Source organism: Oncorhynchus gorbuscha, linkage group LG15 (assembly GCF_021184085.1).
Source record: "Oncorhynchus gorbuscha isolate QuinsamMale2020 ecotype Even-year linkage group LG15, OgorEven_v1.0, whole genome shotgun sequence".
NCBI lineage: Eukaryota > Metazoa > Chordata > Actinopteri > Salmoniformes > Salmonidae > Oncorhynchus > Oncorhynchus gorbuscha.
Genome location: NC_060187.1, coordinates 35,008,462 through 35,034,162, shown reverse-complemented (window position 1 = coordinate 35,034,162; position 25,701 = coordinate 35,008,462). Strand labels below are relative to the sequence as shown.

General features: G+C 42.8%; 1 protein-coding gene across 1 annotated transcript; it reads right to left on the bottom strand.

Moving 5' to 3' along the window:
* Nucleotides 1-1,138: 1,138 nt before the first annotated feature.
* Nucleotides 1,139-24,876, bottom strand: LOC123997011 (protein ENL-like). Its single transcript, XM_046300936.1, is given in 13 exon segments — nucleotides 1,139-2,506; nucleotides 2,684-2,755; nucleotides 3,039-3,107; nucleotides 4,203-4,302; nucleotides 4,693-4,804; nucleotides 4,943-5,147; nucleotides 5,185-5,517; nucleotides 5,519-5,665; nucleotides 11,079-11,204; nucleotides 11,321-11,464; nucleotides 12,962-13,044; nucleotides 16,788-16,968; nucleotides 24,740-24,876. Coding segments are annotated over 13 exon segments (1,713 nt in total). The 5' UTR covers nucleotides 24,752-24,876; the 3' UTR covers nucleotides 1,139-2,377.
* Between the last annotated feature and the right edge of the window lie 825 nt (nucleotides 24,877-25,701).

The following is a 25,701-nucleotide window of genomic DNA, read 5'->3' as shown; positions in this document are numbered from 1 at the left end:
GAGGTACATAAATAAAAGATTGACTGTTGGTCGACGGTTGGTGGGGCTTCTCTATGGAAGAGCTGCACAGAGCTGCCTGCCACTTAACCCTTCAGCCCCTCATATTCACACACACACACACGAGGACAAGAACATTCCTCTCCCTTGAGACACACACAACCCATCCCACTCACACAGTTGCAAAGTACATCTTTTAAAAATCACTGGCAAGGGATGTTGACATCGGCACAGACAGACAAATAAAGGGGTGATGGACAGAGCAGAGTGGATGCAGAGAGGAACTTAAGGCGGTTGCTGTTTCACTCTGGAACAGATCCACACATTCAGACCTCAACACCACAGCACCCTCACAGAGGAGAAGGGCCAGAGAGCTGTGTGTGCACTTTGTGAGATTCAGACCTCAACACCACAGCACCCTCACAGAGGAGAAGGGCCAGAGAGCTGTGTGTGCACTTTGCAGAGGCCCAGGACACAGAACGGACACAACTATTAAAGCTATTAGCATCCAAATAAATAGAGCTGTTCACTAGGTGAAACAGAAGGAAAGTGAGGGGGAAACTTTACCGTTAGTCTGAGTGTGAAACCACAGTGGACGTGAAGGATAGAGGAGCCCCAGTAAGAGAAACATGACTGACTGACTGAGGCCTGGTCTGGCACTGACCCCATCCATAGAAAACTAAACCTCAGGCACAACACAATATCAGCTATACAACCATTCATATTAGGATCTGGAAAGAAACCAGGCAAAGTACCACTGCTGATGAACAGTGAGTCTTAGGATTTCTGGAAGGCTTGTGTTCCTAATAATAGCAGAGATCAATCACTGAAGTAGCCTCCAATTTGCAGAGAAACCCCACTGGGAGGATCAACTGATTTTAAAAGAGGGCACTTATGACAAACGGAATTTCAGGCTTTCCAATGAACACTTAGTCAGGAGAGGGACTTTGCTCTTTAACCAGTGTCAGTGGACCCTCACACTGGCCAACGCATAAAGGCACTGAGAAGATAGTATGTTTGTTTCTAGCCCTAGAAAATGAGCAGTAATACATTCATAGCTCACAGGTATCTGAATCGCAATCCCCAAAACAAAACACTCCAAACCTATCAGTAAAAGTTTGGAGGAGGAGGGGGGAGTCTATGGCTACGGCTTTTTAACCCCCCCCCCCCCCCCACACGCACACACACACACTTAAAAGGCCATTCAGAAGTGATCCTCCACAGCTATTTCCCCTAGCTGTTGAGCCCTTTCATGCACATTGAGATGGAAGCGGGAGGGACGTTTGAACTGACAAACTGACAAGAGATGAACCCCATCCAGAACACTACCACCAAGAGATGAACCCCATCCAGAACACTACCACCAAGAGATGAACCCCATCCAGAACACTACCACCAAGAGATGAACCCCATCCAGAACACTACCACCAAGAGATGAACCCCATCCAGAACACTACCACCAAGAGATGAACCCCATCCAGAACACTACCACCAAGAGATGAACCCCATCCAGAACACTACCACCAATAGGCACATACACAACTTAGTGCCTGTGTGTAGAGACACCCTGGCATGGGACCCAAATGCCTCTCACTGTGTGTGTGTGTGTGTGTGTGTGTGTGTGTGTGTGTGTGTGTGTGTGTGTGTGTGTGTGTGTGTGTGTGTGTGTGTGTGTGTGTGTGTGTGTGTGTGTGTGTGTAAGGGCTGTTGCTTGTGCTCAAGCTACCTTAAAGAACACTGAAAAAGTGACTAACGAAAGACCCCCCCCTAAAGCCTCTGAAATGCTCACACAGACACACACACTCTCCCTCACACACACACACACACTCTCCCACACACACACACACACTCTCCCACACACACACACAAATGTATGCATGCATAGACAGGAATATTCCTATAGAGAAATGAACTCCAGCAGAGATGAGGGGGAGGGGAGGAGTGTTGTGCCGGGTAAGAGTGTGTGAGTGGGGAGGAAGGAGAGGAGAAGTATTGGCTTTGCAATGGCTAGAAGTGAGGCGAGAGGGGGAGGGAGAGGAGAGTGGTCGCATTCCACAGTTCTGCACACAGGCTGCTCTGCTGCTCTCCATAAGAAACATATATAATACATCTCTTGCCAGTCCCAGGCCAGCTCCCCTAGTCTGGTCCTCCAGTCCAGGTTCGAGGGACAGTGGAATAGCTGCTCTGACCTCGTCCTCTCTCCTCCCTCATCCTGTTCCTCCATTCTCCAGAAAATAGTGAAAGTGTGAGTTCTATTGTTATTCTGTTTCCCTCTGTAGCTCTGCTACAGCTCCACCTCCCCAGTGGGGGTCCAGGGGCCGAGGAGAGACAGCAGCCCAGCACCGGCCCCGCCACGGTCCTCTGCGCTGCAGGCTTCCTGTCACGTGGCCGTGGTCTCCAGGCAGCTCTGTAGTTTGCGGACGGTCAACTCGTCCAGAGAGAACAGGTCAAAGTCAAAGGTGGTGTTGGTCACGTTGAAGTGGCCCGTCTCCTCGATCAGATTCACTATCTGGGGAAGAGAGGAGGGTAATGCCCGGGCTTAGATGAACATCAAATCACATTGAACATACAAAATAGTGTGAACTGTGACATGATAAAGGTATGATAACAGAGGACTAAAAAGTTAGTTTTACAACACATCCGCCACACACTTACATATGTAAACACAACACAGCCACACGCATACCTGCTGTAGGACGTTGCGCTCCCTCAGAGCCATTAGTCTGCGGTGGAGGTCCACCAGCTCCTCTGTGTAGGCCTGAAGGGGATAGTGGACAACTGCTTAGTGAGTTAACTATTATTAAAACCAGTCCATTCAGTATGTGATTACTGATTAACCAGTGTTGTCCACTGCATCTCTCAGTGAGTTGTACACCAGGAAGAATGTGGAGTGACAATCTAGACTAGTGGTGACAAAGCAGTACTGTAGAATTTGAACTATAGTATATTGAACACTGCACTGGTCATATAATTACTTGATACAGATGCATCAAGAGAAATAAGAAAAAAGGTAATAAAGTGTGAATATTTACCCTTCCTACCTTGTCGTATCCCTTCTTCAGCACCTTCTCTGGGCGGCTGCAGATGTCTGGGCTCTTCCTGCCCAACACCTGCTCAGACAACACAGAGAGAGAGGTGGAGGGGGGGACAGAGAACACAGAGAGAGAGGTGGAGGGGGGACAGAGTGAACACAGAGAGAGAGGTGGAGGGGGGACAGAGTGAACACAGAGAGAGATGGAGGGGGGACAGATGGAACACAGAGAGAGATGGAGGGGGGACAGATGGAACACAGAGAGATATGGAGGGGGGACAGATGGAACACAGAGAGAGATGGAGGGGGGACAGATGGAACACAGAGAGAGATGGAGGGGGGACAGATGGAACACAGAGAGAGATGGAGGGGGGACAGATGGAACACAGAGAGAGATGGAGGGGGGACAGAGGGATAAACAGAGAGAGATGGAGGGGGACAGATGGAACACAGAGAGAGATGGAGGGGGGACAGATGGAACACAGAGAGAGATGGAGGGGGGACAGATGGAACACAGAGAGAGGTGGAGGGGGGACAGATGGAACACAGAGAGAGATGGAGGGGGGACAGAGGGAACACAGAGAGAGGTGGAGGGGGGACAGAGGGAACACAGAGAGAGGTGGAGGGGGGGACAGATGGAACACAGAGAGAGGTGGAGGGGGGGGACAGAGGGAAAACAGAGAGAGGTGGAGGGGGGACAGATGGAACACAGAGAGAGGTGGAGGGGGGACAGATGGAACACAGAGAGAAGTGGAGGGGGGACAGAGGGAACACAGAGAGAAGTGGAGGGGAGGACAGAGGGATAAACAGAGAGAGGTGGAGGGGGGACAGAGGGAACACAGAGAGAGGTGGAGGGGGGACAGAGGGAACACAGAGAGAGGTGGAGGGGGGGACAGAGGGATAAACAGATCAGAATGGGAAGGATGGTGCTTTAGGAGAGCAAATATTGATACCACACAGTCTGCGTGTGGTGCTAGGAACACTTGTGGTGCTGGGAATACAGAACACACTGCTTAGCCATCAATGATAACTACCATTAATGACTGAAACGTCAACACAGTACATATGCAGAAAGTAAAGTTGGTTGCGTGAGTAACAATCCTTAATGATGCCACTTCATCAGGGCGACAATGGAGAAAGCCGTCCTGGGAGAGATCCTCAGAGTCTGTTTTACCTTGTTATTGGAGGAGCTGTGTTTCTGTGGAGGCGGCGCCGGGTCTCGACTGGGGCGGTGCGAGCCTTCACTGCTGTCACTCTCGCTGTCCAGGCTCAGTCTGACAGGGAACAGGAGGGTAAAGGTCAGACAGCGCTCATTGTGCCCTGTTTAGCGCAGGGAGCCTAGGTTTGTGGGTGGGAACACATGTTTTGGTGAAGGGATTAGCTTCAAATCTGGGTTTGTGTTCACTCAACTCCGACCATATAAATCTTTACAGATTTCCTTCAAAAACAATGTAACCCCTATAAAACAACAGCGAACACATGTATGGGCTTATGTGCTACAAATACTGACCCACTGTGTCTCATAACACAAATATCCATAGCTAAAGATAACCAGTAAAACTAATTGGAGGAGCATCGTATGTGAAAAGAAAGAGAGAGCAACAAACTTGGAGATATATGGAGCATTAGAGAGAGAATGAGAAAGGAGAGACACATAATTTTACCGAGAGTCACGGTTGGGCGGGTTGGTCTTGACAGGCGTCCCTTCCTCTGAGCTGCTGTCATCATCATCTGACCCCTCGGACTGTAGGTCCTCCACCATAGAGCGCAGCGGGCCTCGAGTAGATTTACACAGCAATAGAGAACATTTGCTAAAATGTACATGTACGCATCACAACCATCAACTAAACATCTGGATAGTTTAGTCTAAAAGAAAAACAAACATGAAATCTCCAGTGGATGTAGAGAACTTACCTTGGCCTTGTTTCTGTCCGGGCTCAAAATCAGACTCTGAGCTGGAGTCAGAGCTGGAGCTGGAGTTGGAGGGACTGGAGGGGACTGACTGCTCTGATTTGGAGGAGGCTTCATCCTCAGAGTTGGAGTCGTCAGACAGCAGTTTCTTGGGCTCCTTGGCCTCCTGAGTGTCGGCCCTGCTGCTCTTGGGCCAGCGGCCTTTCTCCTTGGGGGGGTTTCTTCTCTGGGTAGCCTGTGATGACTGAAGATGACGAAGAGACCCGGGGAGAGGCTCCGGTGAAGAGCACTGCAGCTGTCCCCTTAGATCCCTCTGAGCTGCCCTTCTTTGGCTTCTTGGCACTGGGTTTTGGAGACTCCGCAGTGGAAGGCCGCTTCCCGGGGGCTTTGGGCTCCAGTGGGCCCCCTCCCCCAGCCCCCCCTCCTTTAGGGGACATGCCCTCCATCTTGGCCTCCTTCAGTGTGAGTTTGGGCTCTTTGAAGGCAGCCTTGGGAAGGACCTTGCCCTCGTCTTTAACTTTGATCTCCGCTGGCTTCTTGGAAGAGGAGGATGAGGGCTCACGGACACTCTTGCTGCTGCCCCCTCCTCCCCCCGTCGCGGTCGCTGTCACCCTTTGACGCCGCCTTGCTCTCAGAGTCTTTGCGGGGGCGTTCGCGGTGCTCCTTGGTCAGCTTGTGGGGCTTGGGCCCTTTACTGCTGCCTCCACTGCCCTCTTTACTGGGCTCCTAAAGACAAGGACAATAGGGCGATCTTAAACACACAATCACTTTCAAATGGTGTGCTGGTATGGAATAATACGTAGAGTGAAGTTGGGCCCATACGCTCCACCACATACACATCTTTATTTGTTGACAATCAAGAAAGGTAAGAGCATTTAAGTGTGCTTTACTCTCTCTATATTGTCTACACTGAGTGTACAAAATATTAAAGGACACCTGCTCTATAACATAGGCTGACCAGGTGAAAGCGATGATCTCTTATTGATGTCACTTGTTTAATCCACTTCAAATCAGTGTAGATGAAAGGGAGATTGGTTAAAATAATGATTTTTAACTTGAGACAATTGAGACAGATTGTGAATAAGCAAGACATAAGATTTAAGTGCTTTTGGACGGGGTATTGTAGTAGGTGCCAGGCACACCGGTTTGTGTCAAGAACTGCACGCCGCAGGGTTTTTCACACAACAGTTTCTCATGTGTATCAAGAATGGTCCACCACCCAAAGAACATCCAGCCAACTTGACAACTGTGCGAGTGACGCAGTAGTCTAAAGCACTGCAGCTCAGTGCTAGAGGAGTCACTATAGACCCTGGTTCGATTCCAGGCTGTATCACAACCGGCCGTGATTGGGAGTCCAATAGGGCGGCGCACAATTGGCCCGGGTTAGGGTTTGGCCGGGGTGGGCCGTCAATGAAAATAAGAATTTGTTCTTAACTGACTTGCCTACTTAAATAAAGGTAAAATTTTACAAATTGGAATCAACATGGGCCAGCATCCCTGTGGAATGCTTTAGCAGTCTGTACGGTAGCACCATGGTGTAGCTGGTGGACAGGTAGCTTCTGTCCTCCTCTAGGTACATTGACTTCAATACAAATCCTAGTAGGCTCATGGTTATCAAACCCTCTTCCATAGACTTACACAGTAATTATGACAACTTCTGGATGACGTCCTCCAACATATCAGAGCTCTTGCAGCATGAACTGACATGTTGTCCACCCAATCAAAGGATCAGAGAGTGAATCTAGTACTGAAAGCATAAGCTACAGCTAGCTAGCACTGCAGTGCATAAAATGTGGTAGGTAGTTGACTCAAAGAGAGAGACAATGAATTTCTTCCCAAAAGAGTGTAATTTTTTTTACACTTTCTTAGCTAGCAAATGCAGCTAGCTACTTTATCCTTCTGAAAATCCTTGCTCAAAACAGAGGAATTCTATGTAAGCTAGCTGGCTATGACTATCCAACACAACACTGGAACGCTTCCAAGTCAAGGTAAGCTTTTGGTTTTACAAATGTATTGCCTCCGGGGCCCGCCGGTGTAACTGCAAAACTGCTTACTGACTGTACACTAACATTACTGCATGATTGTAGCGGGTTTACTAACGCGTTAGTTATATTAGCTATGTTGACTATGACGTTACTTTAGCTAATATGGTGACAACGATGTAGGCTGTGTGTAGCGGTTATGATATGGTTTGCCTGAAAGTTTTTTTTGCCTGGCCACATACAGCTGATGTGCTGTGCATTGAAGTCCGCAAGCGAAGGGGAAAAAAACATGAGAAAAGTGCATAGATGCGAGAAGGGATACAATGTGGCTGATACGAAAGTGAACTGTGTTTATACGTGATCAGGGGTGTATTCATTCTGCCGATAATGTTGAAAAAAGTTTCTTAAAATAGAAGCAAGCATAATGGCGATAAACATACCAGAATTTGAAACTCTCATGTGTAACTGTTGGACTAATGGTTACACCCTAGATCAGCTAGATGCAGGCAAGTGTGCGCAAGGTCACCATGTGTCACCACGTTGTGCATTTTCATTCATAGGCTAGGTTGTAGCAACCTCATAATGGGAATAGGGAAAATGTGAGTACCATGTAGAAGCTTAAACCTATCACTGTTACATTGTACTGGGTGAAAGGAATATAAATGACAGTCATTCAATATGCTTTAATAGGTATACGGCCATGTTCATGAAAAAAAAGTGTCCTCATCTTAAAATGGCAGGTGCACACACACACACACACACACACACACACACACACACACACACGAAGTCGGAAGTTTACATACACCTTAGCCAAATACATTTAAACTAAATTTCACAATTCCTGACATTTAATCCCAGTAAAAATTCCCTTTTTTAGGTCAGTTAGGATCACCACTTTATTTTAAGAATGTGAAATGTCAGAATAATAGTAGAGAGAATGATTTATATTAGCTTTTATTTCTTTCATCATATTCCCAGCGGGTCAGAAATTTACATGCACTCAATTAGTATTTGGAATCATTGCCTTTATAAATTGTGTAACTTTGGTCAAACATTTCGGGTAGCCTTCCTCAAGCTTTCCACAATAAGTTGGGTGAATTTTGGCCCATTCCTCCTCACAGAGCTGGTGTAACTGAGTCAGGTTTGTAGGCCTCCTTGCTCGCACACGCTTTTTCAGTTCTACACACAAATTTTCTATGGGATTGAGGTAAGGGCTTTGTGATGGCCACTCCAATACCTTGACTTAAGCCATTTTGCCACAACTTTGGAAGTATGCTTGGAGTCATTGTCCATTTGGAAGACCCATTTGCGACCAAGCTTTAACATCCTGACTGATGTCTTCAGATGTTGTTTCAATATATCCACAATTTCCTAATTCATGATGCCATTTATTTTGTGAAGTGCACCAGTCCCTCCTGCAGCAAAGCACCCCCACAACAGGATGCTGCATCCCCCGTGCTTCACGATGGTCATTATGGCCAAACAGTTCTATTTTTGTTTCATCAGACCAGAGGACATTTCTCCAAAAAGTACAATCTTTGTCCCCCATGTGCAGTTGCAAACCATAGTCTGGCTTTTTTTATGGCAGTTTTGGAGCAGTGGCTTCTTCCTTGCTGAGCGCCCTTCCAGGTTATGTCGTTATAAGACTCGTTTTACTGTGGATATAGATACTTTTGTACCCGTTTCCTCCAGCATCTTCACAAGGTTCTTTGCTGTTGTTCTGGGATTGATTTGCACTTTTCGCACCAAAGGAGACAGAACGCGTCTCCCATGGTGTTTATACTTGCGTACTATTGTTTGTACAGATGAACATGGTACCTTCAGGCGTTTGGATATTTCTCCCAAGGATGAACCAGACTGGAGGTCTACAATTTTTTTTCTGAGGTCTTGGCTGATTTCTTTAGATTTTCCCATGATGTCAAGCAGAGAGGCACTGAGTTTGAAGGTAGGCCTTGAAATACATCCACCGGTACATAGGCTAATTGACATAATTTCAGTCAATCAGAAGCCATGGCATCATTTTCTGGAATTTTCCAAGCTGTTTAAAAGGCAGTCAATTTAGTGTGTGTAAACTTCTGACCCACTAGAAATGTGATACAGTGAATTACAAGTGAAATAATCTGTCTGTAAATGATTGTTGGAAAAATTACTTGTGTCAAAGTAGATGTCCTAACTGACTTGCAAAACTACAGTTTGTTAACAAGACATTTGTGGAGTGGTTGTTTTAAAGTGTTAATGACTCCAACCTAAGTGTATGTAAACTTCCGACTTCAACTGTATCAATATTTTTAACGAGGCAAGTCAGTTAACTTTTTATGGCTGCAGGGGCAGTATTGTGTAGCTTGGATGAAAAGGTGCCCATTGTAAACGGCCAGCTCCTCAGTCATAGTTGATAATATTTGCATATTATTATTAGTATTGGATAGAAAACACTTCTAAAACTGTTTGTATTATGTCTGAGTATAACAGAACTCATATAGCAGGCAAAAACCTGAGATATTCCACTTCCTGTTTTTTTTTCTCCTGAAGTGGCAGATTTTCAACCAAGCTCTCATTGAAATTACAGTGAGATATGGATGAGTTTTCACTTCCTACACCTTCCACTAGATGTCAACAGTCAATAGAACTTTGTCGAATGACACAGGAAATAGTCACCACTGCCACGAGTTGACCATGCTTTCACCATGCGCATTCACAGGGGAAGGACCTGCGTTCCACCGCTCATCTGAAGTCATTCTAATTCTCTGGTTGGAACGTTATTCAAGATATATGTAAACATTCTAAAGATTGATTCAGTACATTGTTTGACATGTTTCTACATTTCGTCATGTTATAGTGGACGCGCTTTGTGACTTTGGAATTGTTTACCAAACGCACTAGCCAAAGTAGCTAATTGGACATAAATAACGGACATTTTCAAACAAATCAAGCATTTATTGTAGTCCTGGGATTACTAGGACTGCATTCTGATGAAGTTCATCAAAGGTAAGGAAACATTTATCGTGTATTTTCTGGTTTCTGTTGACTCCAACATGGAGGCTAATTTGGCTTCTGTTCTGAGCGCTGTCTCAGATTATTGCATGTGTTGCTTTTTCCATAAACTTGTTTTAAAATCTGAACAGCAGTTGCATTAAGGAGAGGTATATCTATAATTCCATGTGTATAACTTGTATAATCATCTTCATTTATGATGAGTATTTCTGTTGAAACGATGTGGCCATGCAAAATCACTTGATGTTTTTGGAACTAGTGAATCTAATAAACCAATGTTAAACTCAGATTTTTTTTTTTACGTGAACTTTATCAAAACAAAACATGCATGTATTGTGTAACATGAAGTCCTATGAGTGTCATCTGATGAAGATAATTCAAGGTTAGTGATTCATTTTATCTTTATTTCTGGTTTTTGTGAATGCTATATTTCGCTAGAAAATGGCTGTGCATATTGTGGTTTGGTGGAGACCTAACAATCGTTTGTAGTGCTTTCGCTGAAAAGCATATTTGAAAATCGGACACTTTGGTGGGATTAACAACAAGATTACCTTTAAAATTATATCAAACACATGTATGTTTTAGGAATTGTAATTATGAGATTTCTGTGGTTTGAATTTGGCGTCCCCTTTTCACTGGTAGTTGTCATATCGATCCCGGTGTTGGGATTGCAGCCATATTAAGAACAAATTCTTAATTACAATGACGGCATATGGGGGAACAGTGGTTTAACTGCCTTGTGCAGGCAGGGGCAGAATGACAGATTTTCACCTCTTCAGCTTGGGGATTCGATCCAGCAACCTTCCGGTTACTGGCCCAAAGCTCTAACCACAACATGCATGTACGTATCCATATGCAAAACATATATCATCCACGTTAATACTATGATAATTAAACAGATGTGATGTTTTTAATCATGCCTGTGTATTTGGGATGATCCGTGACCCAGAACATGGAGTGGAAATCCAGCTGGATTGATGAAAGGATCACATTATGTGATTAAAAGCTGGGGGTACAAAAAGACACACCCCCACACAGGGTTTCCCGTCCCTCATCTCAACTGTACTCTACTCTCCTATCCTCTGCTGTATTGACTGGTTGAGCAATACTTTACACATTCCTACTCCTTCTTATCGGTGTAGTAGGCGAGGCATGGTGCTAACCTTTGACCCGTGGGAGGTCTTGGTCTTCTTGGGGTCTGAGAAGGCAGACAGTGGGATGGTGGGGAGCATGGGGTAGTCTGGACTGGGCCTCGACACTGCCTCCGTCCCTTCCGGCACCACCATGACCTGAGAGACATAGAGAGGCAGAAGAGTGAGGACAAACAACAACACGGTACCTTCTCTCTTTCCATTCCACTACAACACTCCCCACTCATCCCATATCATTCCTTTCCCCATCTTACCCCTCCAGCCTTGACCAGCTTGCGTCTGAACTCCCGTGTGGGGTTGTTAAAGGTGAGTTTCTCACAGCGCAGGTGATTGACAGGGGGGTTCCCCTCCAGGTTCAGGAAGAGGTCATAGTTGAAACACACCTTCTTAGGCTCCTCCTGTAAATAATAATGAGTTCACATATCTAGTCAGCCCTGCGCTGCCGAGCCCTGTTATGTCCTTATCAGCAGCATATTATCAGCTAACAGTAAGAATAGCCGATACCCTGCCAAGTTAATAAGAGGCATATCTGGAGTGCACTCACTGATAAGCGCTAACATTCCACATTGGGAGAGAACAGTAGGACATTTTGGTAAACAAACGGATGCTTTCCGAACATGCCAGGAGTCAGAGTTACAGATAAAAGACAGAGGCCAGTAAAAACATTCCCAGCAGACATGCCAGATAAACTGTAGGCCCTTTTAAAACAGGACCTCCAGTGACATGAGGTGCAGACAGACAGTACACCAGCCAGACCAGCAGCCAAAGGCCCATTACTAGCATGACCAGTGTCACCACACACAGCCACAGTATCACTTGCAGTCCAAACACTTAAAAGACACACCCTATCCCCTCAGCCCTCAAATTAAGTAGACACTTCTGATGATTTATCATGACATCTGATGATATACAAGGGGCGAGGGAGGAAGGAATGATTTTTAAATGGACTGCCCTTGCCAGGAAATTAGCTCAATCAGGTAATATTAATAAATATTATTAACATTATTTTATAGAATAGCAAGTCATATCACTTAATCCAGTTTAGCCAAAGACACGACACTTGTAAGTGCTTTATATGCCCTACAGTCAATTATGATTGCATATCTACTAACATTAAATATAATTATTAATATATGCCTACTGTACGATAGCTAGCAAATTATTTAGCTAACTAACGTTAGCCTGCCTAGCTGGAACTTCTGAAGGAAAATGTACAATTTCCAAAACCTAACTAAACAAAAACATCATTACTTTTACGAGACGTGTTTGTGCCGTCATGTGCATTAGTAGCACAATTTAACTTATTTTAGTTCATTTTTTACACTTGTATATTGACTCCATGATGACATTGAGGTTTTAATTGTTGGCTGACTTCTCTTAGCGGATGTACAATTGTCACAAACTGAATTATGGGGAGTTTCAGGCCCCGAAGTGAACACAATTGTACACTCGCAACCTCAACTAAAAACGAGGGCTGAGGGGCTTATATTGCAAACTTCCCTTGTTTGGCTAATCATTTGGATTCAACCAAGGGCATAAGGCGAGGGTAAGTGGACGAGGGTGTGTCTTTTATGAGTTTGAACCGCAGCCCTGGTGTCTCCACAAACACGGTCACATGACTAAAAGCAGCAAATGAACCACGTGCGCACATTGAATACCAACCAAACGACACAAATATTGATAGACAAAAGAAAGAAAGAAAAACTATTCAGACTGTGCCAATGAATATAAACAAGCCATTGTAGGAGAACTATATTAGATTTGATTTCAGGAAAAGGCTTAGAGCACCAGAGAAAATCTTATCCATTAGGAATCACATGTAACAGTAGCCCACATTCTGAGGGATAGTGACACTTAACATAGTACCATTACAGAGGCTGTGACTGAGCTCTCACCTTGTTCTTGAAGTAGACCTCGATGGGCATGAGGAACCCAGCGTAGCCCGACTCCTCCACTTTGTATGGTGGCTCCTTGCATACTGAAGAGACAACACAGGCACATCAGCCCCATACATTCAGTTGGATAAGATCAATGGTCATTGCTCGAAGGCTAATGGGGAACTAGCTCCAGCCTCGCTGGGAGAGCCAGTCATTACAACCTAAAGCTTGTCGGAGCCACCATGATCACCGCCATGGGCCGTAACCCTCATGATCACCGCCATGGGCCGTAACCCTCATGATCACCGCCATGGGCCGTAACCCTCATGATCACCGCCATGGGCCGTAACCCTCATGATCACCCCTCATGATCACCGCCATGGGCCGCAGCCCTCATGATCACCGCCATGGGCCATAACGTAACCCTCATGATCACCGCCATGGGCCATAACCATAATGACCCGACGCTTTACAGTGACTTAATGAGGTGAGATGTGCCTGGTCTGGAAAAGAGTAGTAGGCAATGCTCTATAGTAGAGGTCAACCGATTAATCGGCATGGCCGAATTCAAGTTTTCATAACAATCTGTAAATCGGCATTTTTGGAAGCCGATTATGGCCGATTACATTGCATTCCACGAGGAAACTGCGTGGCAGGCTGACCACCTGTTACGAGAGTGCAGCAAGGATCCAAGGTAAGTTGCTAGCTAGCATTAAACTTATCTTCACATAATCACTAGTTAACTACACATGGTTGATGATATTACTAGGCTAACTAGCTTGTCCTGCGTTGCATATAATCAATGCGGTGCCTGTAAATTTATCATTGAATCACAGCCTACTTCGCCAAACGGGGGATGATTTATCAAAAGCGCATTCGCGAAAATCGTTGCATGAATGCACCTAACCATAAACATCAATGCCTTTCTTGAAATCAATACACATAATATTTTTTTTAACATGCATATTTAGTTAAAAATAAATTAATGTTAGCGGGCAATATTAACTAGGGAAATTGTGCCACTTCTCTTGCGTTCATTGCACGCAGAGTCTGGTTATATGCAGCAGTTTGGGCCGCCTGGCTCGTTGCAAACAAAATGTTTACATAATTATGACAGAACATTGAAGGTTGTGCAATGTAACGGCAATATTTAGACTTAGGGTGGCCGCCCTTTCGATAAAATACGGGACGGTTCTGTATTTCACTGAAAGAATAAACGTTTTGTTTTCGAAATGATCGTTTCCGGATTTGACCATATTAATGGCCAATGGCTCGTATTTCTGTGATTATTATATTATAAGTCTATGATTAAGTCTATGATTTGATAGAGCAGTCTGACTGAGCGATGGTAGGCGGCAGGAGGCTCGTATGTGTTCATTCAAACTTTACTGCGTTTGCCAGCAGTTCTTAGCAATGCTTGCTTCACAGTGCTGTTTATGACTTCAAGCCTATCAACACCTGAGATTAGGCTTGCAATACTATAGTCCATAAAAGAACATCCAATTGTCAAAAGTATATGAAATACAAATGGTAGAGAGAGAAATAGTCGACGCGGCATAATTCCAAAAATACCTAAAACTTCTTAACTGGGAATATTGAAAACTCATGTAAAAGGAACCACCAGCTTTCATATGTTCTCATGTTCTGACCAAGGAACTTAAATGCTTTTACATGGCACATATTGTACTTTTACTTTCTTCTCCAACACTGTTTTTGCATTATTTAAAATCAAATTGAGCATGTTTCATTATTTATTTGAGAATAAATAGATTTATATATTATATTAAGTTAAAATAAGTGTTCATTGCTCATTCAGTATTGCTGTAATTGTCATTATTACATATATACACACACACAGTTGAAGTTGGAAGTTTACATGCACTTAGGTTGGAGTCATTAAAACTAGTTTTTCAACCACTCCACAAATGTCTTGCTAATTAACAAACTATAGTTTTGGCAAGTTGGTTAGGCCATCTACTTTGTGCATGAGACAAGTAATTTTTCCAACAATTGTTTACAGACAGATTATTTCACTGTAATCACAATTCCAGTGGGTCAGAAGTTCACACTAAGTTGACTGTGCCTTTAAACAGCTTAGAAAATTCCAGAAAATGATGTCATGGCTTTAGAAGCTTCTGATAGGCTAATTGACATCATTTGAGTCAATTGGAGGTGTACCTGTGGATGTATTTCAAGGCCTACCTTCAAACTCAGTTCATCTTTACTTGACATCATGGGAAAATCAAAAGAAATCAGCCAAGACATCAGAAAAAATATTGTTAACCTCCACAAGTCTGGTTCACACAAATTTCAAAAGCCTGAAGGTACCACGTTCATCTGTACAAACAGTAGTACGCAAGTATAAAAGCCATGGGACCACGCAGCCGTCATACCTCTCAGGAAGAAGACGAGTCCTGTCTCCTAGAGATGAACGTACTTTGGTGCGAAAAGTGCAAATAAATCCCAGAACAACAACAAAGGACCTTGTGAAGATTCTGGAGGAAACAGGTACAAGCGTATCTATATCCACAGTAAAACAAGTCCTATATCGACACAACATGAAAGACCGCTCAGCAAGGAAGAAGCCACTGCTCTGACACCACCATAAAAAAGCCAGACTATGGTTTGCAACTGCAGATGGAGACAAAGATCGTACTTTTTGGAGAAATGTCCTCTGGTCTGATGAAACAAAAATAGAACTGCTTGACCATAATGACCATCATTACGTTTTGAGGAAAAAGGGTGAGGCTTGCAAACCGAAGAACACCATCCCAACAGTGAAGGACGGGGGTGGCAGCATCATGTTGTGGAGGTACTTTGCTGCAGGAGGGACATCACAAAATAAATGGCATAATGAGGAAGGGAAATTATGCGGATATATTCAAGCAACATCTCAAGACATCAGTCGGGAAGTTAAAGCTTGGTCGTAAATGGGTCTTCCAAATGGACAATGACCCCAAGCATACTTCCAAAGTTGTGGTAAAAAGGCTTAAGGACAACAAAGTCAAGGTATTGGAATGGCCATCACAAAGCCCTGACCTCAATCCTATAGAAAAATTGTGGGCAGAACTGAAACAGCTTGTGCGAGCAAGGAGGCCTGCAAACCTGACTCAGTTACACCAGCTCTGTCAGGAGGAATGGGCCAAAAGTTCACCCAACTTATTGTGGGAAGCTTGTGGAAGGCTACCCAAAACATTTGACCCAAGTTTAAATTGTTTAAGGCAATTCTACCAAATACTAATTGAGTGTATGTAAACGTCTGACCCACTGGGAATGTGATGAAAGAGATAAAAGCTGAAATAAATCATTCTATCTACTATTATTCTGACATTTCACATTCTTAAAATAAAGTGGTGATCCTAACTGACCTAAGACTAAATTTGTACTAGGATTAAATGTCAGGAATTGTGAAAAACAGAGTTTAAATGTAGTTGGCTAAGGTGTATGTAAACTTCCGACTTCAACTGTATATATGAACATTTTGAGGAGAGGATTCACCTTTACAACTTTGTCTTGACATCCTCTCCTCAAAAATTATAATATATACAGTTGAAGTCGGAAGTTTACATACACCTTAGCCGAAATAATTGGTATCGGTGTTGAAAAATCATTAAAAAATAAAATGTAAATAAAAAATAAAATCGGTTGACCTCTACTCTATAGGCCTTCTGTGTGTGTGCACATCACACTACCATAGAATAAATGTAACAGTATTGGTTAACACAAAGTTGTCAAGGTGAATCCTCTCTCCACTCTCCAAACAAAAACAAACAAAGTAATCACAGAACCAGTTTGAGGCAAGTTCATTTGTGTGTTGTGCATGAGTATGCTTTGTCCAACCCACCTCTCTTGGGTTTGGGGAAGCTCTCATGTAGCCGGAAGACAACCTTCTCCACAAAGTGCTGTATGTCCCCAGTCTCAGGCCCTCGCACAAACACCATCCAGTCGTGGGTGAAGCCCTCCGAGGTCACCTTCTTCCTCAACTGGGCTCGGTGTCCTAGCTCCAGCTTCACCTGCACTGTGCACTGCAGACACAAGGTCAGACATACAGTGCCTTCAGAAAGTATTCCTGCCCCTTCTCTTTTTCCACATTTTGATGTTCGAGCCCCAATTTAAAATAGATTCAATTTTGATATTATTTTGTCACTTGCCTACCCACAATACCCCATAATGTTAAACTGGAATTATGTTAATTAACTCAATTATTTTTTTTTAATTAAAAATGAAAAGCTGAAATGTCGAGTCAATAAGTAAGTATTCAACCCCTTTATTATGGCAAGTCTAAATAAATTCAGGAGTCAAAATGTGCTTAACAAGTCACATAATAAATTGCATGGACTCACTGTGTGCAATAAGTGTTCAACATGATTTTTGAATGACTAGCCTACCTCATCTCTGTATCCCACACACACAATTATCTGTAAGGTCCCTCAGTCGAGCAGTGAATTTCAAACAGATTCAACCACAAAGACCAGGGAGGTTTTCCAATGCATCGCAAAGAAGGGTACCTATTGGTAGATGGGTAAAAATAAAAAAGCAGACATTGAATATCCCTTTGAGCATGGTGTAGTTATTAGTTACACGTTGGTGTATCGTATTGACACCCAGTCACTACAAAGATACAGGCGTCCTTCCTAACTCAGTTGCTGGAGAGGAAGGACAATGGTGGCCAATGGTGACTTTAAAACTATTTTTGTTTTAAAGTTTAATGGCTGTGATAGAAGAAAACTGAGGATGGATCAAAAATATTGTAGTAACGCCACAATACTAACCTAATTGACAGAGTGAAAAGAAGGAAGTCTGTACTAGAAGTCGACCAATTAATCGGAGTGGCCGATTTAATTAGGGCCGATTTGAAGTTTTCATAACAATCAGTAATCGGCATTTTTGGACACCGATTATGGCCGATTACATTGCACTACACGAGGAGACTGCGTGGCAGGCTGACTACCTGTTATGCAAGTGCAGCAAGGAGCCAACGTAAGGTGCTAGCTAGCATTAAACCTATCTTATAAAAACAATCAATCTTAACATAATCACAAGTTTACTACACATGGTTGATGATATTACTAGTTTATCTAGCTTGTCCTGCGTTGCATATAATCGATGCGGTGCCTGTTAATTTATCATTGAATCCCAGCCTACTTCGACAAACAGGTGATTTAACAAGCGCATTTGCTGAAAAAAGCACTATAGTAGCACCAAAGTGTCCCTAATCATAAACATCAACGCTGTTCTAAAAATCAATACACAAGTATATATTTTTAAACCTGTATATTTTGTTAATATTGCCTGCGAACATTCATTTCTTTTAACTAGGGAAACTTCTCTTGCATTCTGTGCAACAGAGTCAGAGTATATGCAGCAGTTTGGGCCGCCTGTCTCGTTGAACTGTGAAGACCATTTCTTCCTAACAAAGACAGCCAACTTCGCCAAATGGGGGATGATTTAACAAAAGCGCATTTGTGAAAAAAAGCACAATCGATACAAGAATGTACCGAACTATAAATACAGAAGTATATTTTATTTAAACCTGCATATTTAGTTAAGAAATTCATGTTAGCAGGCAATACTAAACTGGGGAAATTGTGTCACTTGTCTTGCGTTCATTGCACGCAGAGTTAGGGTATATGCAGCAGTTTGGTCCGCCTGGCTCGTTGCGAACTAATTTGCCAGAATGTTACGTAATTATGACATAACATTGAAGGTTGTGCAATGTAACAGCAATATTTAGACTTAGGGTGGCCGCCCGTTCGATAAAATACGGAACGGTTCCGTATTTCACTGAAAGAATAAACGTTTTGTTTTCGAAATTATTGTTTCCAGATTTGACCATATTAATAGCTCATTTGTGTGTTATTCTATTATAATTAAGTCTATGATTTGATAAAGCAGTCTGACTGAGCGGTGGCAGACTGCAGCAGGCTCGTAAGCATTCATTCAAACAGCACTTTACTGCGTTTGCCAGCAGCTCTTCACAATGCTTCAAGCATCGCGCTGTTTATGAATTCAAGCCTATCAACTCCCGAGATTAGGCTGGCAATACTAAAGTACCTATTAGAACATCCAATAGTCAAAAGGTATATGAAATACAAATGGTAGAGAGAGAAATAGTCCTATAATAACTACAATCTAAAACTTCTTACCCGGGAATATTGAAAACTCATGTAAAAGTAACCACCAGCTTTCACATGTTCTCATGTTCTGAGCAGGGAACTTAAACGTTAGCTTTTTTACATGGCACATATTGCACTTTTACTTTCTTCTCCAACACTTTTGTGTTTGCATTATTTAAACAAAATTGAACATGTTTCATTATTTACTTGAGGCTAAATTGATTTTATTGATGTATTTTATTGTGCTTTCAGTATTGTTGTAATTGTCATTATTACAAATATATACATTTTAAAATCGGATGATTCAACGGTATCGGCTTTTTTTTGGTCCTCCAATAATCGGTATATGTGTTGAAAAATCATAAATCGGTCGACCTCTAGTCTGTACAGAATACAAATATTCCCAAAACATGCATCCTGTTTGTAACAAGGCACTAAAGTAATACTTCAAAAAATGTGGCAAAGCAATTCACTTTTTGTCCTGAATACAAAGTGCAATGTTTAGGGCAAATCCAATACAACACATTACTGAGTACCAAGCATAGTGGTGGCTGCTGTTATGGGTATGCTTGTAAATGGAAAAGACTGGGAAGTATTTCAGGATAACAAAGAAACGGAATGGAGCTAAGCACAGGCAAAATCCTAGAGGAAAACCTGGTTCAGTATGCATTCCACTAGACACTGGGAAATTAAGTCACCTTTCAGCAGGACAATAACCTAAAACACAAGGCCAAATCTAGATTGGAGTTGCTTACCAAGAAGACAGTGAATGTTCTGGAGTGGCCAAGAAAGTGTTAACTTCAATCTGCTTGAAAATCTATGGTAAGACTTGAAAATGGTTGTCTAGCAATGATCAACAACCAATTTGACAGAACTTGAGGAATTATGAAATTTTTTAAAAATGGGCAAATATTGTACAATCCAGGTGTACAAAGCTCTGAGACTTACCCAGAAAGACTCACAGCTGTAATTTGCTGCCAAAGTTTAATCTAACATGTATTGACTCAGGGGTGTGAATACTAATGTAAATGAGATCTTTGTTTTTAATTTTCAATACATTTGCTGAAATGTCTAAAAACATGTTTTCACTTTGTCAATATGGGGTATTGTGTTTAGATGGATGAGGAAATGTTTATCAATTTTGAATTCAGGCTGTAACAACAATATGTGGAATACGTCAAGAGGAAGGAATACTTTCTGAAGGCAGTGTAGCAAAGAAAAACGTATTTTTTTAATCTGTAGGCCTAGCATCTTTATTTATTTCACTTTTATTTAACCAGGTAGGCTAGTTGAGAACAAGTTCTCATTTACAACTGCGACCTGGACAAGATAAAGCAAAGCAGTGCAACACAAACAGAGTTACAAATATAACTAACAAACATACAGTCAATAATACAATAGATAAATTGTAAATTGCGCAAATGAGGTGGCAGGGTAGCCTAGTGGTTAGAGCGTTGGACTAGTAACCAGAAAGTTGCAAGTTCAAACCCCCAAGCTGACAAGGTACAAATCTGTCATTCTGCCCCTGAACAGGCAGTTAACCCACTGTTCCTAGGCCATCATTGAAAATAAGAATTTGTTCTTAACTGACTTGCCTAGTTAAATAAAGGTAAAAAAATTAACGGTAGGATAACAGAGGTAAGGCAATAAACAGGCCATAGTTGAAATAATTACAATATAGCAATTAAACTCTGGAGTGATACATGTGCAGAAGATAAGTGTGCAAGTAGAGATACTGGGGTGCAAAGGAGAAAAAATAAATAAAATAACAGTATGGGGATGAGTTAGTTGGATGAGCTATTTACATATGGGCTATGTACAGATGCAGTGAGCTGCTCTGAAAGCTGGTGCTTAAAGCTAGTGAGGGAGATATGAGTCTCCAGGTTCAGTGATTTTTGCAGTTTGTTCCAGTCATTGGCAGCAGAGAACTGGAAGGAAAGGCAGCCGAAGGAGGAATTGACTTTGGGGGTGACTAGTGAAATATACCTGCTGGGGTGGGTGCTACCGGTGGGTGCTGAGATGGTGACCAGCGAGCTGAGATAATACTTAGCAAAGACTTATAGATGACCTGGAGCCTGTGGGTTTGGCGACGAATATGATGCGAGGGCCAGCCAATGAGAGCATACAGGTTGCAATGGTGAGTAGTACATGGGGCTTTGGTGATAAAAACAGATGACACTGTGATAGCAAACTGGATGCAGTCTGAGTAGAGCGTTGGGGGCTATTTTGTACATTACAGATGGGCTATGTACAGGTGCAGTGATCTGCTCTGACGTCGCCGAAGTGAAGGATCGGTAGGATAGTCAGTTTTACGAGGGTATGTTTGGCAGCATGAGTGAAGGATGCTTTGCTGCGGAATAGGAAGCCGATTGTAAATTTAAGTTTAGATTGGAGATGCTTAATGCGAGTCGAAGGAGAGTTTACAGTCTAGCCAGACACCTAGGTATTTGTAGTTGTCCACAAATTCTAAGTCAGAACCGTCCAGAGTAGTGATGCTGGACAGGCGGGCAGGTGTGGGCAGCGATCGGTTGAAGAGGATGCACTTAGTTTTACTTGCATTTAAGCTATTTTGTCAGGACAAGATGCTAGAATATGCATATAATTGACAGCTTAGGATAGAAAACACTAAAGTTCCCAAAACTGTAAAAATATTGTCTGTGAGTATAACAGAACTGATATTGCAGGCGAAAGCCTGAGAAAAATCCAATCCGGAGGGGACTCTTATTTAGAGAGCTCTGCGCTCCTATGAGTCCATAATGAGCAGTGAAAGAGATATCAACCAGATTCCTTTTTCTTTGGCTTCCCTAATGTGTCACAATACATAGTTTCAGGCTTTTATTTTGAAAAATGAGCATGAACGTTTTGAGCCTCAACATTGCGTCAGTGGTCAGCTGGAGTCTCTCAGTGTTTTGTGCGTAAGAGACAAATGTGGCCGTTGTTTCTCTCTTTCCTACTAAGAAGCCACCTGTCCCAGTTGATATATTACCGAATAGATATTTGAAAAACACCTTGAGGATTGATTATAAACAACTTTTGCCATGTTTGTCGATATTATGGAGCTAATTTGGAATATTTTTCGGCGTTGTCGTGACCGCAATTTCCAGTCGAATTCTCAGCCAAACATGAAGACCTTATTTCGGCTACAAAAATAATATTTTTTGAAAAAAGGAACATTTGCTATCTAACTGGGAGTCTTGTGAGTGAAAACATCCGAAGTTCAAAGGTAAACAATTTAATTTGATTGCTTTTTTGATTTGTGACTAGGTTGCCTGCTGCTAGCTAGGCATAATGCTAGGCTATCGATAAACTTACACAAATGCTTGTCTTGCTTTGGCTATAAAGCATCTGAGATTTTGAAAAATATATGCAAAGATATAAAAGACGTACACTGGTCACAAGACGAGGACAAAAGATGTGACTGCTACGCCATCTTGGTTATCGTATCTAAAATTCATCACAGGTTGTTTCTTTCTGACCATTTTATTGATCACAGTAAGTTACTTAATTGTTACCCACAAATTATATGACAGAGTAAAAACAGCTGCATTGGACTTTCAAGAAAAGGAAAATAATTATATACTACAATTTCAAAAAGTTTGTTGTTCTGAGATGACAGACTACATACTGCAGTGACCAGGACAGCTACTAAAAAGGAATTGGGGGGGGGGGGACAGAAAAGGAACTTTATGTCCATGCCTGAAGAATGTGGGGATTTGGCCCCTTCTTTCCACTGTGCCCATGAGCTGTGACTCAGTGGAGAGATTAGGGGACAGGATTGAGATGAGCTGATCTGGCACTCTCAGCCTCACACAACCCCTCCCTGGCGTCTCGCCCAGCCATTCTGTGGCGGTAATGCCCTTTAACTCCAGACACTACCACACCCTGGGTCAGTGCAGTAGCCATGGAGCCCCTCCACATCAACCAACCAGCTCCCCAGGATCACTGGCCATCACCAAATACAGCTAAGAGACAACCCGGAATTCATACACTGACCCTCACAGATCAGAGATCATAACAAGATAGGTCTGAGATGGTTGACATTGACAAAGACTCAAGGAAAAAGACAAGAGCACCGTTACCCTGATGCTTACGCAATAAAGATTCTAGATTCATGACAATAAATAAATCACAGAGGCAGAATGACATTCCATAATTTAATTTGGTTTACTTCCCACTTCCCAGCAAGAACAAGATAACAAAAAACATTCAGCCGCCATCACTGTGGCAAGTGAACCCCCCTAGGAAATGAACTCCTTGGCAGACAAGCAGGCTCTTACAACAATGAATCCCCACGTGCCATGAAAATAGCATGACAAAGGAAAAATAATCTTAAAGTCTCCTTTGATGAGGCACACAGACAATGAAAACAGACTACTCTATGAAAACAGACTACTCTATGAAAACAGACTACTCTATGAAAACAGACTACTCCATCAACAGAACAGACACACCTGCAGAACTTTGAGCTCTGTATGGGTGGACAGGCCCCACCAGACACCACAGCCCTTACAGAGATCATACTCTAGTCTACTCCAATTACAAAGCATACAACTATCCCACCACTATCTGGTTTGAACATGACCATCTCTGGTGTATTATTGTGAATTTAACTGTGATTTTGATAATTGCACAAATCGTACAATGACAGAACACAGACGTTATGATGCACAACAACATTTCTTGAAATAGGAATGTAGCCAGAGGGCAGTTTTAGCAAAACCAAATAATTGTAGTCTACATTTCAGACAACTTGAAATGCACAAAAATACAATGACCATCTTCTTAGATGTTTCATGGTTGTTGATGGATAGTTTCATATATTTTTTGCCACTATGGGTAATCAGGCTAAAAATATGAGTCCTTGTCACGGAATTCCATTCTTCAAAGGGGTAACACCGGACAGTGACATGCTCCCACAAGTTCATGCCATGAGTCACTGACTGATATGGAAATAGAGTTTGCATTCTCACGATCAGAATGTGATCAACTCCTACCTAGAGTAACAGCGGAATTACTGACATGATATTTTGAAAAAATAAGATGGACTGCTAAGGTCTGTCAATGGACAACGATGTGGACATAGTTCATGGTCGTTCTTTCATGTTTTCACCCAACCAACCACAGTATACAGCTAGCTGTTACACACGCAATCTGTATCTACGATTTTCAAATATCTTCATTTTTGCATAATCTTTGCCTTTAAACTGGTGATGTGATTCGCGCTTTTCAATTCCTCGCCGCTAGATACACACCCCTCCACCCAGACCTGGAAAGATCAATCCTTTCCACCGGTGCCTAGTAGCGAAGGGCCGCGAGAGCGTCCCTAACAGGTAGTAGCTCGAGCTAAATTAGGTTACCAACCGGGTAAGGAGTAAGTATGTCTTACTTTCACAATATAGTATACCATAATACACAAGCAAGCAAGAAATCCCTTTGTATGCCCGTCTGATTGTGTGGCTAGCTAGCAATGCTGAGTGAGGCTAACGTTAGCCAGCTCGCTATGTCAAATAAAGATGTATGCAAGTGTGGCTAGCTAGCAAAGCGCGTGAGCCAACTATGAGTTCGATTAGCAGGAATTTTTTTTGAGCACCAGGCATTAATTTCTGTCCCGGGCGCAGCCTTCTAGCATTCTTTCGGTTAAAAGTTCAGGATTCACGAGGGGACATAAAAGTCACTTTACCTGATTCTCCATGATTCTGTGGCTTCAGTGATTGTTCTATTTATTTACAGCGGCGTTTCGCGATAGGTTGTTCCCTGCACCTCATTGTGTGTCAAATTCAGCCTAAAACCGGAAGCCAGACAGCACCCCTCCCCTTCCAGGCGGCTGCTGGCAAGCAACCAAAACAGAGAGCTTTCTTATCCAATCAGATAGGCAAAAGTTTAAGTCGTTTGTAATTGAACCAACCATTGCACTTCAGAGGTGGGACTTCTCACGAGCGACAAGTACATTCCAAGTATTTTCTGTAGCGTCTAGGAGTGACAGGGAAGGCTGGTCTCATAGACTAGACGTAGCATAGTAAATTAAAAACAAAAGGAGGATGACTGGTCGGGGTGGGTGTATAATGCGAATATCTAACAACCCAAAAGACAACTTTAGCATTTTAGCTAATTAGCAACTTTGCAATACTTAGGCCTACTACTTTTTAGCTACTTTGCAAATACTTAGCATGTTAGCTAACCCTTCCCCTAACCATAACATTAGCCTAACTCCTAACCTTAACCCCTAACCCATAGCCTAGCTAATGTTAGCCACCCAGCTAACGTTAGTGTTAGCCACAACAAATTGGAATTTGTAACATCAAATCAAATTTTATTGGCCACATACACATGATTAGTAGATGTTATTGCGGGTGTAGAGAAATGCTTGTGCTTCTAGCTCCAACATTGCAGTAATATCTAACAAATTACAGAACATGGCGGGCCGGACGCAGTGCACACTGACCAGGTCGCTAGGGGCACGGTGTTTCCTCCGACACATTGGTGCGGCTGGCTTCCGGGTTGGATACGCGCTGTGTTAAGAAGCAGTGCGGCTTGGTTGGGTTGTGTCCCGGAGGACGCATGACTCTCGACCTTCGGGAGTTGTAGCGATGAGACAAGATAGTAAACTACTAAAAACAATTGGATACTACAGAATTGGGATGA